Here is a 20,343-nt window from a genome sequence, read left to right on the forward strand (position 1 = left end):
CCAGGGAATGGTGCTTTGGAGTTGAAGGAGATTTAAAAAATCCATGCTAAGGATTTTTCCTCCTAGCTCAGTTCAAAAGCCATAGAAAGACTCCTCGCCTTTTCTCATACTGCATTTCAGTTATCTGGTAAGAACTTATTTTTGATAACTGTGACTTTGGCTATTAAGGAAAGTCGGCAAAAGAGAATTTTGGAAACAAAACAAGGGTGGGATTTTGGTGGGTTTGTGGGTTTGTTTGTGTGCTTGTTCTGGACAGAGCTCATTTGTATAAATTGTTGAATGATAAACGCCTACCTGCTTTTCCTCTGTCAAAGCCACATTACCTGATCTTTGGGATTTCAGCCGCCTACTCAACTATAATATATAGAATATTACCGTAAAACTCCATGGCAAAGGGGAGCTCCAAGAAATGGCATGTGACCCCTTCCCTTATTGTCAAAAGGTTTAGTTCCCTATGTCCCAAATTATTTTCTCTATCAAGAGCCAGAATCCACACACTCACCCAAACTATAACCTTTGGAGCTGTCCTAAATTCTGTCCTTCTTATTACAATTCCCCTAAGCTCTGTCAATTCTACCCATAGAATCCTCCCCCAGCCCCAGCCCCAGTGACACTGGCTTGTATCAGCATCTCTTTGCCTCTTGGCTGATCTACCTACTTCAGACTCTCTACTCAGACCAGGCTTTTCACTGCTCCCTGTGATTTTTCCAACTGCAGCTCTGACTCTGTCCCTCTCCACTTAAAACCCTGCAGTAGTTCCCTACTGCCTTCAGGAGAAAGTCCAGTTCCATAATATGGCTTACAAGGCCATTCGTCAGTTCATGCCTGCTTATGCAGATTTATCTCCTAACATCCCCTTTTCTACAGCTTTAAGAATATGACAACCTCTCTCCCATCTCTTTGCCTTTGCACAAGATGTTCTCTTTCTGGACGCCCCCCCCCCCCATCTCCAGGCAGACTTAGATGTTTCCTCCTTTCTGCTCTCACAGTACTTTGTTTATATCGTGGCCATTGACTTCTCACAAGGTTTTGTAAATTGTTACCAACCTGTGTATCTCCTTCACTGCACTGTTAAATCTTTTAGGAAAGGAGTAGTTTCATTTGCCCATAGTTGAATCTTTAGTGCCTGGCACAAAGTGAGTAATTAATACAGAATTTTTAAAATAAATGAATGAATGAAAGAACAAATGAGGCCAGGATGTGCGGGGAAGAATGCTGTGTGGGGTCCAGAGAGATCCCCACTGGGGGATCCTATGCAGCCTGGGAGCAGCAGTATGGGATACTGGGCGCCATGGAGAAGGGACATGGAAAACAGGTTTGCCAGAACACTAAGACAAACTTCACTCTGATCACCAGTTCTGTGTTGGGAGGAGACTCACTAGAAATGGCCAGGAAACGATGTTTGTTTCTTTTGATACAAACTGATGGTGTTTTCATGAAAAACATAATATAATCAAGTCTCACAATTTTTAGTAAATAGAGAAAAAGCAAAGGCAAACAAAATCCTACCACTTAATAAAGATGCTGTTCATATTGGGGTGAATTTCTTTCAGTCTTTTATTTTTATGCAGATTTTCCTTCACATGGTTGTAATCATAATTAACACAATTCTATATTTTGTATTTGCTGTTTAAAAGCTCTTTGTAAATATCACTTTAATGATTTCATAATTTTCCAGACTGTGGTCGTTCCATAATTTATATAACTAGTCTCATTACTGGGCTAGCTTTTTTCCCCTAAATTTTTTCCTGTTATGGCTCATGTACATATGTTTTTGCCTGTCCGAAGGTAGATTTCATTAGGACAGATTCCTAGAAGGGGAATTACTAGGTCAAAGGGCCTGGGGATGATTTTTGGCTCCATACTTATGTGCCCCGTTTGCCTTCTGGAAGAGTTGTACACATTTTCAGTGCTCCTAACCTAAATGAATGTGCCCATTTCATCCAGCCTGGACAGCACAGAGTATCACCATTAAATGAACTCTATCAAAGTTCTAATTAATTGAGGGAAAATATTACCTTATACTTGTCTCAATGTACATTTTACAATTGTGAATAAGGTTGGTTGGTTTTCTTTTTAATCTCTTTTTTCCTTCTTTTTTCTTTCTTTTTTTCTTTACTTTCTCTTTCTTTCTTTCTTTCTTTCTTTCTTTTCTCCTCTTCCTCCTCCTCCTCCTCCTCCTCCTCCTCCTCCTCCTCCTCCTTTTTCTTCTTCTTCTGCCTAATTAGGTTTTCTCTTTTCTGGACTATCGGTTCAGGGATGATTTTTTTTTTAAGTTGGTTTTTTTTTTTTTCTTCAAATAAGCAACCAGAGGCAGCTATGCTTGAGGGTGAAGCCGCCTCCCAGTTTTCCCTCCCCCTTTACCACCCTCCCCCCCATAGCTCCTTCCACCAGGTCCAGTGACAATTGGATGATGCAGCCTTGATATCATCCGATTCCAGAATGGGTGGCTGCATTCCTTTTCTGAAGGCAGCAAGGACACTGTGCCCCAGAATCATGCCCCCTTTGCTGTTGTTGTCCGCCTTCCTTTTTTTAGTGAACGTCCTGGGAGGAGCCCCAGGACACAATCCGGACCGCAGGACGAAAATGATATCAATACACAGTCTGTCGGAGCTAGAGCGTCTGAAGCTGCAAGAGACTGCTTACCACGAACTCATGGCCAGACATTTCCTCTCTGAATTCAAACCTGACCGAGGTGAGCCGGCCCCGGAGCGTGGTGTCCCCGCCTTCGAGCGAGCGGACCCCAGGGCAGGACGGGCCGAGTCTGGGGTCCAGGAGGGTGGGAGGGGCTCCCGCCTGGTCTCGGCCCCGCTCGGTTCCCCTGGAGCCCGGACCACTGAGGAAGCAGGAGTTGAAGGGTTTTGGTTGAATTGTGGAAGAGGTCAAGATTACTTGAGTTGGGTCGAAGCCTGGGGGCTTGAGGGGGTGGTCAGACAGGCGGAAGGCAGGGACAGACAGGTGGACAGAGGGCAGGTGAAAAGACTGACGCACCAGGTGCGGTGCGAGGAGTCAGAGCGAGGAGGAGGCGCAGAGGGACCCTTTGAGAAGGGACCAGGACGCACAGAGACGGCGTGCTCGAGAGACGGCGAGTCCGGGGAGATAGCGAGACAGCGAGAGAGACACGCGCCAATCCGGGCACAGAGCGGGAGGGCGGTGCGGGCGCGGAAGCGTCGGCGGGAGGTGCGCTGCGATCGCTGCCACCCCCGCTCAGCCGGCTGGGTGAGCGAGCGGGACGAAGCCCTGGATGGGGCCCGAGCGTGCAGGGGGCTGGGCGGCCCCGGGGAGGTGGGAAGGGGCGCACGGGCCGAGGGGCGCCCCCGCGGCAGAGAAAAGTGCGAGGGGCGGGGGGCGCGCCGGGCGCGCGCGGCGGCCGTAACCTGGGGACGCCACGCCAGGGACGAGGAGACCCCGCTGCGGGGGTCTGAGAGCGGGGACGGCGCGTGTCGCGGCTGCCGGGGTTGCGGTGTGGGGAGCCGACGGCAGCCCGGGCGCGAGCGCGCCCACAGGAACTTGGCGACCCCTACTTGCCGCCGGGACGCAGGCGGAGCCCCTCCCCTAGCCTGTTGCACGGTCGCGGCGCCCCAGAGTCCGCAATGTGTGTCTGAAGCCCTGTGCGGAGCTGCTGCTGGTGCGTGACACGGGGCGCGCTGCGCACGAGGCGCCTCCGATCGTCTGATTCGGTTAAATTCTTGGAGTCTCAGGGGTGGTAGATGGGCTTGGTCCCGTTGTCAAACGGGGAAACTGAGGCTGGGAGAAAGCAAAACACTTTCAGCGGGCAGGTCGGAGCTGTTTGCTCCGCCCCCTCCCCCGCAGATCAATACATTGTGATGTTTTCATCATTTATCAAATCCTATTTGTGTGAGTGTGCGTGTCTTTTCTTTTTCTCTTCCCATAGCTCTGCCTATTGACCGTCCAAACACCTTGGAGAAGTGGTTTCTGATTCTGAGAGGACAGCAGAGGGGTGAGGGGCTCTCGTACTTAGGAAATAAATGGGGCTTTACCCCCCCCCCCGCCATTGTGTCCCTGGCTACTGGAGATTCGGCGGTGCCCATTGCTTCTGGGGGTACTCAACCCCCCCCCAACCCCATAGGGGATGTTTCAGGAAATGGCGCACTCGCTGCAGACGCGGGGCGGTCCCAGCAGATTTCCCTAAGCCTTCCCCGTGGATCCACCCCAGACAGTCGCCCAGAAGAAACTGCCCTCATTGCTTCAACGCTGTCACCCCCCTGGCAGGACCTAAGGCAGTGATCCCGAGCTCCGTCGGGGTAGTGGAGCTCAGTGCTTCCGCCAAACCACTGCAGGGTCTTTTTGGCTCCCTCCCCAGGGAGGGGCGCTGCGGGTCTGGAGGGGTGGGGTTGGCTGCGGGCGGTTGCTTAGAGGAGCGCTACAGCCCCTGCACTTCCTCCTGATTTAAGCGCTGCGGAGCGTTGACGTGTCTCATTCTTTCTCTCCCTGGCTCCCCAGTCGTATCACTCAAGACGTTTGGCATTCGCCTGGAAGAAGTCCTGGTGAATGAGCTTACCCGCCGCAAGCATCTTGAACTAACAGCCGCGATGCAGATTGAAGAATCCACTGGTCAGGCCTCGGGACGTCGTCGGGGAAACGTGGTGCAAAGGATGTTTGGCCGCATCAGGCGCTTTTTCAGTCGCAGACGGGATGAGCCCACCTTGCCCCGGGAGTTTACTCGCCGTGGGCGTCGAGTGAGTTGAACCCTGCAAGCAGTGCCGTCCCTGAGGTGTCCATCGATGCAGGGCGGGAGGGTCAAGGCCTGTGACCTCAGAGGGAGGGAGAGCTGAAGAAAACGTGTGTGTGTGTGTGTGGGGGGTGTAATTGGCTTCCCACGGAGAGAAGGTCTCCTGTTATGAATGTGACACAATCCCCAGGAAGGTCCAAAGTGACCCTCCTGCCCCCCCCCCCTTTAAGATAGTTTGGGTTTCTCCACAGGGTGCAGTGTCCGTGGACAGCCTGGCTGAACTGGAGGATGGGGCCCTGCTGCTGCAGACCCTGCAACTTTCCAAGATTTCCTTTCCGATTGGCCAGCGACTTCTGGGATCCAAAAGGAAAATGAGCCTCAATCCGATTGCTAAACAAATCCCCCAGGTTGTTGAGGCTTGCTGCAGCTTCATTGAGAAACATGGTAAGGGGGCTGAAAATGATGGTGTAATCAAGGTAGGAGGCAATTAAAGGGCAAGAATGGTGTTCTAGAAATGGGTAGAGAAAAGAGGACACAGGGTGAAGGGTGGGAACATTCCCCTGCCACCAGCTGGGGCTGGGATTCAGTTGGGGAGAGGGGAAATGCCATGGGGAAGGGGACCAGAGATACTTAGCATCTCCTGGTCTTTTCTTTCAGGCTTAAGCACAGTGGGAATTTTCACCCTGGAATACTCGGCAGAGAGAGTGCGTCAGGTAAAGTGGCTCTGTTTACACCTATGTTCCTTGAGTGAGGAAAAACAGGTGGGGGTGTCTTCCCCATAGATCTGAGTGGAGTTTCATGCCTGGTGGGGGGGGGGATCAGCGTCTTCTTTCTAGCCCCTCAGTCATGCCATATTGCCAGCCACCTCCACTGAAGCTTGAGACTTATGGAAGGAAATGCCAGGAGGGAGCATGTGATGGGCAGGGCAGAGGGTCCATGTCTTCTCTCCCTTTTTTCTAGCTCCGTGAAGAATTTGATCAAGGTCTGGATGTAGTGCTGGATGACAATCAGAATGTGCATGATGTGGCTGCACTCCTCAAGGAGTTTTTCCGGGACATGAAGGACTCTCTGCTGCCAGACGATCTGTACATGTCCTTCCTCCTGACAGCAAGTGAGTCTTGTGCTGTCCCTTGTCAGGCAAGGAGGGGAAATAGTATGGGGAGGGGGGCGGTAGGGACAGAGGTCTGGCTGCAGGACCCCAGGGAACTAAAACAGAGTAAACATCAGAAGATGAAAACACCTATCCAGATTGCTTTCCCTAGATCTCTTAACAGTCCATTGTAAGTCTATTGTTGGGAGATTTCTCTAGAGCTTCTTGAAGCTGTGTGTGTCCTCCCAGGGCAAAGAAGAACCTAGGTTCTGTAGAAGGGATCTGCTTTTGATGGGAGCACTTCTTGCTTTCAGGGCTCCTGACCTCAAATGCTTTGGGAATGAGCAAAGACAAGATGCCTGGGTACTTCCTCCATAGCTCTTCCTCAGTTTTCAAGCATAATCACATGTCTTTTGGTATCAGGCTGCTGTCAAGGCTAGCCCCCTGAGCCATCCACTGCTTTCCTTCTTCTAGCTCTAAAGCCACAGGATCAGCTTTCTGCCCTGCAGTTGCTGGTTTATCTGATGCCACCCTGCCACAGTGATACCTTGGAGCGTCTGCTGAAGGCCCTGCATAAGATCACTGAGAACTGCGAGGACTCCATTGGCATTGACGGACAGTTGGTAAAAACCTGTGGAGAATGGTAATGAGAGCTGTAGTAGGGGACATGTGTGGGAGTGTATCAGAGAGACACAGAGACAGACGGTAGGAGAAGGAAACAAGAACAAAAGGAGACATTCATATTTGTGTCATTTCCATTACTGCCTCAGAGTCGATCACTTTCTGCTTTCCTTTTCGTAGGTTTCAGGCAACCGTATGACTTCCACCAACTTGGCTCTGGTGTTTGGATCTGCTCTCCTGAAGAAGGGGAGATTTGCCAAGAGGGAGTCCAGGAAAACAAGACTGGGGATTGACCACTATGTTGCTTCTGTCAATGTGGTCCGTGCCATGATTGATAACTGGGATATCCTCTTCCAGGTAAAGGGAGCTTTTGGACAAACTTCCTTCATAGCTTTCTCCTATTCACAAGGCAAGTGAGGGTCATACATGCATCCCTGACAGTAGCCAAAGCAGGCAGCCACTAAATCTTCCAGAAATTCCTCCTGCATTCAGTGGTCATGGTATCTTCAGTCCTGGGTACCTGATAGAGAGGAGTATAAATTTTTAAATGTTGTGTAATAAAGGCTAACATTGCTCATTTTACCCTCAGGTGCCTCCCCATATTCAGAAGCAGGTTGCTAAGCGTGTGTGGAAATCCAGTCCTGAAGCCCTGGATTTTATCAGACGCAGGAATTTGAGGAAGATACAGTGAGTGTTTTCTTGGTTTGTTTAAGCTTAGCCTGAAGCAGAATCTCCTATGGGGGCTTTCAATCCAAGACCACCGTCATGTTAGGCAAACCAAGTATGAAAACTGACTTGCTTTTCCAAATTCATTTCCACCCAGGAGTGCACGAATAAAGATGGAAGAGGATGCTTTACTTTCTGATCCAGTGGAAACTTCTGCTGAAGCCCGGGCTGCTGTCCTTGCTCAGAGCAAGCCCTTTGATGAAGGTCAGTTCCCTGCTGGAGGTCAGGCCCTTGCTGAAGGTCAGTCCCTTGGTGAAAGTCAGGCCCTTCCTGAAGGCCAGGTCCTTGCTGAAGATGAGCCCCTTGAGGAAGATGAGTCCTCTGAGGAAGATGTGTCAGGCCATGAAGAGCTAGTATTTGAGTATCTCCATCAAGGAGTAGTCTTTGGGGAAATTCAAGGTCTCGAGATCCCAAACGATCTTGAGATTCAAGGCCCACATCTTGAAGGCATACCAGAGCTTGATGAAGAAGAAGATGATGAGGACGACAACAACGATGATGATGATGATGATGATACCCTGAATTTTGATGATCTTCCTCCCCTTGAAGATATTCTAGACCCTGATGATGAAATTCCCGAACTCATTGAAATCCCAGACTTTGAAGAAATACCATATTTTGATATGGTCCCAGACCCTGAAGGAGCCCCAGATGTGCAAGAAATCTCAAATCCTGGAGAAAACCCAAACCACGACCTTGAAGAAGGGCCAGATTTTGAAGACAACCAAAACCTTGACCTTGCAGGAATTCCCTATCTCGATGTAATCCTGAACAATGAAGAAGCCTCAGATACCGATGAAATCTCAGACCATGCAGATGCTTCAGAACATGATGAAAACCCAGATTCTGAAGAAGATCCCAATCTTGAAGAGGTTCCGGCTCTTGATGAAATCCCAAATGATGTATCCTCAAATGCTGAAGCAATTCCAGGCCACGAAGAAGCCCCAGAGGTCAATGGGATTTCAAATTCTGACGAAGACCTTGATTTTGAAGAAGTCCCAGCTCTTCATATGTTGCCAAGCCCTGAGGAAGCCCCTGGGGGTCATGAAATCCTAAATCATGAAGAATCCCCAGAGGTTAATGGACTCTCAGACTCTGAAGAAGATCCCAATCTTGAAGAGGTGCCAGCTCTTGATGGAGTCCCAAATGATGAAGAAACCTCAGATACTGAAGAAATTCCAGATCAGGAAGAAACTCCAGAATTCAATGGAATTGCAGGCTCCGAGGAAGGCTCCAACCCTGAAGAGGTCCCAGCTCTCCATGTAGTAACGAGCCCTGAAGATGTCTCTGATTTTGATGACATTCAAGACCAGGAAGAATCTTCAGTTACTGAAGAAATCCCAAGACACGAAGAAGCCTCTGATGTCAGTGGAATCCGAGACTCTAAAGAAAACCCCCGTCTTGAAAAAGACTCAGTATTTAATGTGGTTCCAGAGCTTGGGGATGCTGAAATTCACAACGAAATTCCCAGTTCTCAGAAAGACCGAGCCAACACTTTTGAAGAGGATGAAGTTACCAACTTGGTTCCAGAGCCTGAAGATGTCTCCATTCTCAACACAATTCCAGACCCTCAGCCAGACCTTACTGTCAGTCTTGATGAAATCATGAATGTGGAGGCTGTCCCAATGCCTAATGATCTTGACTCTAGAGAAGTTTGGAGTCCAAAGGCAATAAAGTTCCACAAAGAAGGTGCAGATGTTACATTTCTTGTAGATACCACCCTCCTTAAAAACAAGTCTCAGCCTGGCCAAGTCATGGACCACAAATCCTCCCCAGAGTCATTGATGACTGACACCTGCTTTCTCCCCTTCACGAAGTGCTGTAAGCTTCTGGCTCCAGCTTTGTTACTCATTTGCTTAGTAAAATTAGTCAGGCTGGTTGTAGGGTGGTGGTGGTTGTTAGGGGGCCACCCTCTTCCCCGCCTGCCCGGTGGTATTGTCCATTAGCTGTAAGCAGGGGGTATCTGTCTCACTCTTCCTGTTCTCTAACCCAGCCCTACCCCCACCACCTTCTACAGGGGGCCTAGATTTAGAGATATGTGTTCCACTGTTAGGCTGCAGTTTTCTTAACATGTCAAACAGGGATAATCTTTCCTACTCTAACTTCTTGCTTCGTATTGTATTTGAAGTGCAAAATTAGGTCTTAGTCCCTTGCGTGCTGTGCAAAGTATGAAGTCTGGAAACATTAAGGAGTTAACACTGTTACTATTTTCCAGGTTCCTCTGAGGAGCCAGCTGTGCCTCCCGGCACTGCCCGTTCCCATGACGATGAGGAAGGAGCGGGTAACCCCCCCATTCCGGAGCAAGACCGCCCATTGCTCCGTGTGCCCCGGGAGAAGGAGGCCAAAACTGGCATCGGCTACTTCTTTCCTTAGATGTTTTTCCTTCTATAAGGTGCCGGACAGGGGAAAAGGGTGGGGGTAGACCTGGGATGTCACAGGAAACATTGAAGAAACGTTGAGGGTAAAGATCTGAGGGTAAGAAGGATTTCCACCTGATGCTCGGGTCAGGCTGAGAATTCCAAACACACTGCCAGCCCCTTCACTGGGGATGTTTGGTCTCTTCAGCTAGTACAAGCAGAGATGTTTCTGTGTCATGCCCAGGCTCCCTGGTGCTACCTTGCCTTTCTCTTTTACCCCTGATCCTGGCTTTCCCACACTACAGCCTGTCCTTTAATTGATGTGACATTTGTGGTAAACACCTTGTCCCAGAGAAGCTCACAAATCTCGAGGTGCTTTCCCTCCCCCCAAAAAAGGGAATTGCATGTTTTTCCTGACTTTCCTTCCCTCCTCCCAAGAGCTCAATTGCAAAGGCCCTCAAGAGGCATGCTAGGACGTCATGTCAGGACTGACAGCTGACAAACAATTAACGCTAAACCATGTCACACCAACTCATAGCCGTGTCCCCGCAGCAACTCCACCACCTCAGGATTTTTTGCCCGCCCCAAATTATTTAGACCAATGGCTCATCAAATAGCCACCCCCAAAATTCTGTGCAGTTTTGCTCAGGTCACGCTAACAGGGAAACCTCAAATGTAAGCCTAACTAGCCTTCTGGGGTCAAAACTTAGAGGAAAAATTTGATTTTATTACCTAGATCTGTTTTACAGACAGCTGGAGTTCACACCCTGTTGTCAGCAAAACAGCTAGTTAGGTAGAGACACATAGTTCCAAGTAGTTCAAGTCACCTGATTCCAAACGTTCTTACCTATCGTCTCTGTAGCTCCTCTCTGCAGGACGGTACAAATTTGCGGGACATGCTCTGGTAACACGCAGATATGGGTTATGTATGACATCCAAAATTATAGCTAATATTGAGGGGTAACAACTGCTAAGGTCCGTAGAATGAAGAATGTATTGTATTGAGGGATAGAAATTGATCACACAATGGGTAACAACCGCAGAGCTCGAAGATTTGTGATTGTTAAAACTTCTCTGGCATTTAATCATTAATAAACATCTGTGTTGTGACAGCAGCATATTCATGGCTTACTGTGTGTGTGTGTGTGTGTGTGTGTGTGTGTGTGTGTGTTTAATTTGAAAATTGGATTGGTGAGTTGGGAAGCTCTGACTAGAGCTGAAGGGGAAAGAGAAATAGGGAAGAGGGATAAAGGAGAGGGGGTGACATGGAATAATGGGATGTCGGGGAATGGACTAAAGCAGGGGGTGTGTAGAATAAAGGGGAGGGGTGATGGGGGATAAAGGAGAGAGGTGACACAGAATAAAGGAGAGGGGGTAAGGAATAAAGAAGAGAGATGATTGGGAATAAAGTGTTGGAGGTCAGAAGGACAAAAGGGGAGGGGTTATGGGGAATAAGGAGGAGATGATGGGGTATGAAGGGGAAGGGTGATGTGGGATAAGGGGGGGATGATGTGAGATAAAGGGATGGAGGTAATGGGGGCAAAATGGGGGTGATGGGGAATAAAAAGCAGAGGTGATGGAGAATAAAGAGGCGGAAGTGATGGAGCATAAAGGGGAAGGGTGGGCGACATGGAATAAAGGGGAGGGGGACATGGGATAAAGGGGAGGAGGGTGTGGAGTAAAATGGAAGAAAGGGGAAGTGCTCTAGTTGAATAAAGAGAATGAAAGGGTTAAAGTCGGATAAATGGTTGAGAAGGGATGGAAGAGAAACTGGAAAAAATGAAGCTTAAGAGGAGGGCCTCTAAAGGGAAAAGGAGGGGGATAAAAGGAGAGATCACTAGATGTCCTCAACTGAGAAATCCCCTTTGTATTGGTGAAAAATGAAAACCTGAAAACATCTGGAAATACATGATTTTCAGGGCAAGAGAAGAACGCGTTGCTGTTTGATTGACAGGACCTCCAACCTTTCTTGAAAACTTAAGACTTCATGACATGCTTGGAAATTTCCCGTGTCAGGCACAGGGCCCCGGGAGAGTGATATGTTGTGTATTATTTATTTTTGTACACTTTGCTTTAGGATATTTCCTCACATAGAGTTTTACAGAGAACAGAAATGTAATAACATTGGGTCCCTCCCATAATGATTTTCATAATTATTATAATAATCATTGACATATATTGAGTTATTCCAAAGTGTCTGACACTGGGTTTGAAGCTTTACATGCATCATTTTATTTAATATTCACAACTCTATGAAGTACATGCTACTGTAATCCTCGTTGTTTCCTGGCAAACAGTGAGATACAGAGAGGTCCAATAATCTGCCCAAATTAAACACCTGGTTAGTGGAAAACAGCCAGTCTCCAAAGCTCGGGTGTTTCACCACTAGATTATCCTGGGCCATCCATTTTAGAATTCTTCCTCTGACAAGAAGATGCTTTGTGATGTCTTGGGGGAGTTATTTGAATGGGATTTGCACTTTTAACAAGCAAGGTTCACCCTCCTTCCTCATAGGTCCTTTCTCTCTAGATAGAACAAGCTACTAGACAACAACTGTACTAGCTCATGCGGACCCTAGTATATGCATCTAGGGCCCATATGTATTAAAGCCAGTGGGAAATGTAAAGCTCATTTATTCCAACTCTGTTCTTATATAAATGGTCACACAAAAGCTTTATATTGGCAAACAGCTGACTTGAGGTCAGAGATCTGGATTAATATTCAGACAAACCTTCTGACTGCCATTCCAGAACTTTACAGGGCTAACATAGTAAAATGTGTCCCCAGAAGAGTTTGCCTGTACTTTCCCCACTCAGCTTAAAAACCAACCAATAGGGGCGCCTGGGTGGCGCAGTCGGTTAAGCGTCCGACTTCAGCCAGGTCACGATCTCGCGGTCTGGGAGTTCGAGCCCCGCGTCAGGCTCTGGGCTGATGGCTCAGAGCCTGGAGCCTGTTTCCGATTCTGTGTCTCCCTCTCTCTCTGCCCCTCCCCCGTTCATGCTCTGTCTCTCTCTGTCCCCAAAATAAATAAACGTTGAAAAAAAAAATTAAAAAAAAGAAAACCAACCAATAAACCAGATAATAAGCAGGAAAGTTGATTGTTTCAAAACATTCCTTTTACTTCCAGGCCTTCCCTGAAACCAGGTTTTTTCCTTGATCTTATTGTTTCCCTTGCATTCCTCCCCAGTGCTGACTGCTAACCAGAGGGTTTGAACTGAGAGTGACAAATGGATGTGGGCATTATCCCCACTCTTCCCCATACTCTAAGGGAGATCTCAAGAGACTTCCTTGACACTCCAAGTCCTGGTCTCATCCCAGGTGGCCTTGACAATATCCACACAGAAGACCCATCCCGCACAGCCTGGTCTCACCCTCACCACCCTGTCTTTTAACTTCTTAGTGCTTCAACCAATCACTTGGCATCACTGGGTATGACTGGACTTCTGAGGGGCCAAGTTCAATATCCCATTGTGTCTTGAATCTCCTAACAGTGGCTGGGTCCCACGCATCTGCTATTTGGCTGCATTGAGGTGCCTAGTGCCTCAAGCCTTTCCTTTCTTCTTTACTTCTTCCCTCATCCAGCCAGATGTCAGGGCATATCGATTTGGAACTGACCACCTCTTCAACCCTTTGCCCTCCAAATACCACACCTGCACTAGTTAGTCTTAGGTTTGAGGTCCTCTGAACATCTGATCTCTCCAGTCTCACAATAACCACTGTGAGAGACAGGAGTAGCACTCCACATATTGGTGCTTCTAAGAGTTAGAATTTCCAGGCTCAGCTGGTCCCTCAGGCCAGTCAGTAATGCTTCACGTGCCCCAGGTTGTCTTCTTCTCTAAATCTCCACTCATTCATATCATCATTCCCCTCAAATAGCAGCCCTATTCACTTGAACTCATCTCAAATACATCCTCTCTTCTGCTTTATACTGGTTTACTTTCCTCTTCTTTTCTAGTTTCTTTAGGTAGGAACTTAGATTATTGATTTTCTCTTTTCTAGTGTAAGCTTTCAGTACTTTGCGGTGTACCACAAGTTTGATATGTTGTATTTTCACTCTGTTTAGCATATTTTTTTTTAATTTTCCCTTGAGACTTTCTCATTGACCCACAGATTATTTAGATGGTTAGTTTCATTTCCAAGTGTTTTGAAAGTTTTCTGTTATCTTTCTGCTATTGATTCATAGTACTGCTTGGCTCACCTGATGTAGGTGGGACTTCCATTTGATCTAGAGGAAGGATGAGCCTTCCTGGCCCACGTTCTACTGCTAAAACGAAGCTGGTGTTCAGGAAATTGCAGGCCGGGGTCACCTTTTTCTGTTGGATGAGAGGTCATAAGATGTCCTCATAACTGTGCTGTTTCTCCAGTCCTGGGATCCCAAACCAGTACACCTTCCTCTGTCATCTTTCAGAATTCTCTTTTGGTTTGCTCTGAAGTTACTTCCAGGCTTTATAGTAGGTATTTCCAGGCTTTACAGTAAGTTGTATTTAGTAGGGAGGAGCCTGGGGGAAAAAGGTCCATATGATCTCGTCCTGAGCATTAGTCTACTGGATATATTAAAAAAAAAAAACTTATTTAGATATAATTTCCATATCATACAACCTATAATTTAAAGTGTATAATTCAGTATTTTTAGTATATTCAGAGTTGTGCAACCGTTGCCATAATCTAATTGAATCCTATTTTCACCACTCCAAAAAGTAACCACATACCAATTAACAATCAATCTCTGTCTCCCCCTTGCCCAAGCCTAGGCAACCACTAAACTACTTTCTATCTCTGCAGACTTCTCTGTTCTGGGTATTTCATGTAAATGGAACATACAATATGTGATATGTTGTGATGGGCTTCTTTCATGTAGCATATCATTTTCAAGCTTCATCCATATAAGAGCATACATCAGTACTTAATTCCTTTTTAATACCAAATAATATTTTATCATATGGATGTACCATATTTACTTTGCACGTACCTACTAAACAATGATGTTGGGCATTTTTCATACACCTCCTCCCCCATCCTTTGGTCACGTATCTGTCCAAATATTCTGCCTACTTTTAACTGATATTTTTGATTGAGAGTTGAAAGTTCTTTATACATTCTGGATTTTTTTTTTCCAGTCTGTGATTTGTCTTTCATTCTCTTAACAGAATCTTTTTTTTTTTGTTTTAATACTCTGCTTTATTTTTTATATATATATATATGAAATTTATTGACAAATTGGTTTCCATACAACACCCAGTGCTCATCCCAAAAGGTGCCCTCCTCAATACCCATCACCCACCCTCCCCTCCCTCCCACCCCCCATCAACCCTCAGTCACGCCAGTCAGAGTGGCCAAAATGAACAAATCAGGAGACTATAGATGCTGGAGAGGATGTGGAGAAACGGGAACCCTCTTGCACTGTTGGTGGGAATGCAAATTGGTGCAGCCGCTCTGGAAAGCAGTGTGGAGGTTCCTCAGAAAATTAAAAATAGACCTACCCTATGACCCAGCAATAGCACTGCTAGGAATTTACCCAAGGGATACAGGAGTACTGATGCATAGGGGCACTTGTACCCCAATGTTCATAGCAGCACTCTCAACAATAGCCAAATTATGGAAAGAGCCTAAATGTCCATCAACTGATGAATGGATAAAGAAATTGTGGTTTATATACACAACAGAATCTTTTCAAGAGCAGAAGCTTTTGATTTTAAGAAAGTTCAGATTATCATGTTAAAACATTTTAGGATCTTACTTTTGGTGTCATTGGTAAAAATTTTTGCCTATTCCCCAATCACTAAACATTTCTCACAAAGTCTACACTGCAGCGAGGACATGAAGAGCCTAGGGTTCAAAATTTAAGGAGGATCTCACTTGCAAAGTTGTGCAAGTCCTCGAGAGTGAGGAGATACTTCAATTTTGCACACTAGGTCCCCCTCTCACTTCATTTTACTGTTTTCTGTTATGTTTATTCCAAGAAGTTTTATAATCTTATTTATCTAGTCATCAGTTGAAGGTGAAATGGGTTGTTTCCTCTTTTTCTTATCATAAATAATGCTGCTATGAAATTTATGTTCAAGTTTTTGTGTGAAGATATGTTTTCATTTCTCTTAGGTATATATCTATGAATGGAATTTTTGGGTCATATGGCAATTCTATTTTTAACATTTGTGAGAAACTGTCAAACATTTTTTTAAGTGAGTGCACCATTCCTACCAGTGATGCGTAAGATTTTCAATTTCTTTATGTCCTTGCCAGCCATTTTTATTATGTCTTTTTTTTTTAATTTTTTTTTAACGTTTATTTTTGAGACAGAGAGAGACAGAGCATGAACGGGGGAGGGTCAGAGGGAGGGAGACACAGAATCTGAAACAGGCTCGAGGCTCTGAGCTGTCAGCATAGAGCCCGCACAGAGCCCGACGCGGGGCTCGAACTCACGGACCGCGAGATCATGACCTGAGCCGAAGTCGGCTGCTTAACCGACTGAGCCACCCAGGCGCCCCTTATTATGTCTTTTTGATTACGGCCCTCCTAGTGGTGTGAATTGTTTCTCATTGTGGTTTTGATTTACATTTCTCTGAAGTCTAGTAATGTGAATCAATGTAATACAAATATAAAAATTATATTTTTAGTTTTTCTTTTGCTGCCTACAATTTATTTTGAGTTGATTTTGTATATAGTGTGAGGTATGGATTGAACTTCAATTTTTTTCTTCCACAATATCCACATTTTCTAGCACCCTTTATTGAAAAGACTATAATTTCTCCATTTAATTGTCTTTACAACTTGGTCAAAAATCGATTGATCATTCATTTTGTGCATATTTCTGCATTTTTCTCTGATGGCTCTATTTGTTTACTTTTATGTCAGTACCCTCTCTCTTGATTGCTGTAGATTTATAATAAATCTTTAAATTTAGGAACGTAAGCTGCTAATTTTCCCCATCTTTATTAAAGATATAATATTATGTAGATTTAAGGTATACAATGTGATAATTATATATATATATAGTATGCAAAGTGTTTACTGAAAAAAATTAGTTAACATATACTTTACCTCAAACACCTGGTGGTGGGAGGTGATGAGAACATTAAAGCACTGCTCTCATAGCAGCGTTCAAGTATACAGTACAGTATTATAAACTGTAGTCATCATGCTATACATTACATCCCTGGAACTTATTCATTTTATAACTGAGAGTTTGTACCCTTTGACCAATAACTCCTTATTTCCCACCTTTCAGGCCTGGCAACCACAGTTCTACTCTTTGTTTCTATGAGTTTGATGTTTTTAGATTTTACATATAAGTGAAATCATACAGTATTTGTCTTTCTCTGTCTGACTTCTGACTTATTTCACATAATGCCCTCAAGTTACATCTGTGTTGTTGTAAATGGCAGAATTTGCTTTTTTAATAGATTTCTATTTCCTTCTTTTATATATAATATAATATGTATTATAGATATTATATATGTACTATATATTATATTATATATGTATTATATACTGTGTATGTATTATAGATTATATTCATTTTATATTATATATATGTATCATATATATATTTTTAGTTTTCATAGTCTTGTCTTTCTGTCAGACTTATTTGTAAGCATTTCATATTTAGAATATTTACCTCCCCACCAGAAGAAAACTTATACACATTTGCTGTCACTCGCCATCCATCTTTACCCCTCAGTCTTAAGCAATTACTAACCTAAGTTTGGTCTCTATAAATTTACCTATTGCAAACATTTTCTATAAAAGGAGCTTCACAATATGTGTCCCTTTGTGATTGCATTCTTTTACATCACATAATGTTTTCAAGGTCGACCCATGTTGGATTATACATAAATACTAGATTCATTTTTTATTGACAATAAGTATTCTATAGCACGGACATACCACACTTTATTTATCCCTTCATTAGCTTATAGGCATTTGGGTTGTTTCCACTTTTGACTGCTATGAATAATGCTACTATGGACATTTTAGTTCAGATTTTTGTGTGGACATATGTTTTTATTTCTCTGGGGTAGACACATGGGAGAGGAATTTGGGGGTCAAATAGAAACTCTGTGTTTAATATTTGATGAGATATCACACTGTTTTCCAAAGTAGCTGCATCATTTTTCCATACCATCAGTGATGTATAAGGGTTCCAATTTCTTCATATCTTTGCCAATGTTACTACTTTTTGTCTTTTTTAATTACAACCACCCAGGAAGGTATGAAATGACATTTTATTGTGCTTTTGACTTACATTTCCTTATAAATCACGATACTGAGCATCTTTTCATATTTTTATTTGCCCTTTATGTATATTCTTTAAAGAAATGGTCTATTTAAAGTCTTTCTGTTTTTTTTTTTAAGTTTATTTATTTATTTTGAGAGAGAGAGAGACAGAGAGAGAGGGAGAATGCATGAGCTGGGGAGAGGAAGAGAGAGAGGAAGAGAGAGAATCCCAAGCAGGTTCTTTGCTGTCAGCTCAGAGCCTGATGCGGGGCTCAATCTCACAAATCATGAGCTCATGATATCTTTGTTTCAAGTTTTTATTTAAATTCTAGCTAGTCAATATGCAGTGCAATATTAGTTTCAGGAGTAGAATTCAGTGATTCATCACTTACATACAACACCCAGTGTTCATCACAAGTGCCTTCCTTACTATCCATCACTCATTTAGCCCATCCCCCCCACCTTCCCTCCAGAAACCCTCAGTTTGTTTTCTATAGCTAAGAGCCTACTTTATGATTTGCCTCTCTTTTCTCCTTTCCCCTATGTTCATCTCTTTTGTTTCTTAAATTCCACATATGAATGAAATTATATAGTATTTGTCTTTCTCTGACTTATTTCGCTTAGCACAGTGCACTCTAGCTCCATCCACGTCATTGCAAATGGCAATATTTCATTCAAATGGTGCTGAGAAAACATGCAGAAGAATGAAACTGGACCACTTGCTTACATCACACACAAAAATAAAGTCAAAACAGATGAAAGACCTAATTGTGAGACAAGAAACCATAAAAATCCTAGAGAACACAAGCAACAACCTCTTTGACTTCAGCCATAGCAACTTCTTGCTAGGCACATCTCCGGAAGCAAGGGAAACAAAAACAAAAATGAGCTATTGGGACTTCATCAAGGCAAAAAGCTGCACAGAGAAGGAAATAATCAACAAAACTAAAAGGTAACCTCTAGAATGGGAAAAGATATTTGCAAATGAGATATCTGATAAAGGGTTAGTATTCAAAATCTATAAAGAACTTATCAAACTCAACACCCCCAAAAAACCATATAATCCAGTTAAGAAATGGGCAGAAGACATGAATAGGCATTTTCCCCAAGAACACATACAGATGGCTAACAGCACATGAGAAAATGCTCAACATCATTGATCATCAGGGAAATACAAATCAAAACTACAATGAGATATCACTTCACACCTGTCAGAATGGCTAAAATGAACAAATCAGGAGACTATAGATGCTGGAGAGGATGTGGAGAAAGAGGAATCCTCTTGCATTGTTGGTGGGAATGCAAACTGGTGCAGCCACTCTGGAGAACAGTATGAAGGTTTCTCAAAGAGTTAAAGTAGAACTACCTTATGACCCAGCAGTTGCACTACTTGGTATTTACCCAAAGGATACAAAAGTACTGATTCGAAGGGGCACATGCTCCCTGATGTTTATAGCAGCATTATCAACAATAGCCAAATTATGGAAAGAGCCGAAATGTCCATCGACTGGTGAATGGATAAAGAAGATGTGGCGTATATACACATTGGAGTATTTTTATATTATTTTATTTCCCTTTTTATTATTGAGATACATGTATTCCTTATCAATACTAGATGTAAGTATCTTATCAAAAGTATAATTTTCAAGTGTTTTTTTACAACCTGTGGGTTATTTTTTCACTTCTATGATAATATACTTTATACTACAAAACTTTTTAATTTTGATTAAGTTCATTTTATCTGTTTTATCTTTTGTCACTTGCACTTTATTTTCATATTAAAGAAACTACTACTAGTTAATGTGGAAAAAAGAGCACTGAGTAATGTATAGTATTGTTGAATCACTGTATTGTACACATGAAACTAATATAATACTGTTTGTTAACTATATTGTAATTAAAATTTAAAAAACTTAATTAAAAAAACAGCAGAAAGAAAAGAAACCACCTATTAACACCAAAATCACAAAAATGTACTCCTAAATTTTCTTCTAGTAGTTTCATAGTTTCAACTTATGTTTATGTATGTGATCTATTTGAGTTAACTTTTGTGTGTGGTGTGAGATAGTGGTCTAATTTCATTGTTTTGTCCATAGATATTCGGTTGTTCCAGTAGCATTTGTTGATGATACTATTCTAGGCCCATTACTCTATCTTGGAATCCTCATCATAATCAATTTATTTCTGAACTTCTGATTTCTTCCCATTGATCTATATGTCTATCTTTATATAAGAACCATACTCTTTTGATTAGTGTAAATTTGTAGTATGTTTTGAAAATGGGAATTGTGAGTTGTCCAACTTATACTTTGTCAAAATTATTTTGGCTGCATTGGATTCTTTGAATATCCATTTAAACTTTATGATGAGATTGCAAAATTCTAAAGAGCAGTCAGTTGAAATTTTGATGGGGATTGTGTTGAATTTGTATACTGATAACTATGTTATATATTCCCATACATTAATGTGGAACATCTTTCTGTTGATTTACTTTTTTTTTAATTTTTTTAACGTTTTATTTATTTTTGAGACAGGGAGAGACAGAGCATGAACGGGGGAGGGTCAGAGAGAGAGGGAGACACAGAATCTGAAACAGGCTCCAGGTTCTGAGCAGTAAGCACAGGGCCCGACGCGGGGCTCGA

The 20,343-nt window shown here is 43.8% G+C and overlaps 1 protein-coding gene across 1 annotated transcript; it reads left to right on the forward strand.

Moving 5' to 3' along the window:
- The first annotated feature begins 2,426 nt into the window (after positions 1-2,426).
- On the forward strand, positions 2,427-10,583 carry ARHGAP36 (Rho GTPase activating protein 36). The gene is made up of 11 exons (XM_030305596.1): positions 2,427-2,695; positions 3,896-3,961; positions 4,465-4,700; positions 4,945-5,137; positions 5,351-5,406; positions 5,654-5,804; positions 6,258-6,406; positions 6,585-6,761; positions 6,994-7,091; positions 7,228-7,334; positions 9,346-10,583. Exons 1-11 carry the CDS (start codon positions 2,443-2,445, stop codon positions 9,501-9,503), a joined length of 1,644 nt encoding a protein of 547 aa, XP_030161456.1. The 5' UTR covers positions 2,427-2,442; the 3' UTR covers positions 9,504-10,583.
- Positions 10,584-20,343: the final 9,760 nt, after the last annotated feature.

This window comes from Lynx canadensis, chromosome X, assembly GCF_007474595.2.
Source record: "Lynx canadensis isolate LIC74 chromosome X, mLynCan4.pri.v2, whole genome shotgun sequence".
NCBI classification, from domain to species: domain Eukaryota; kingdom Metazoa; phylum Chordata; class Mammalia; order Carnivora; family Felidae; genus Lynx; species Lynx canadensis.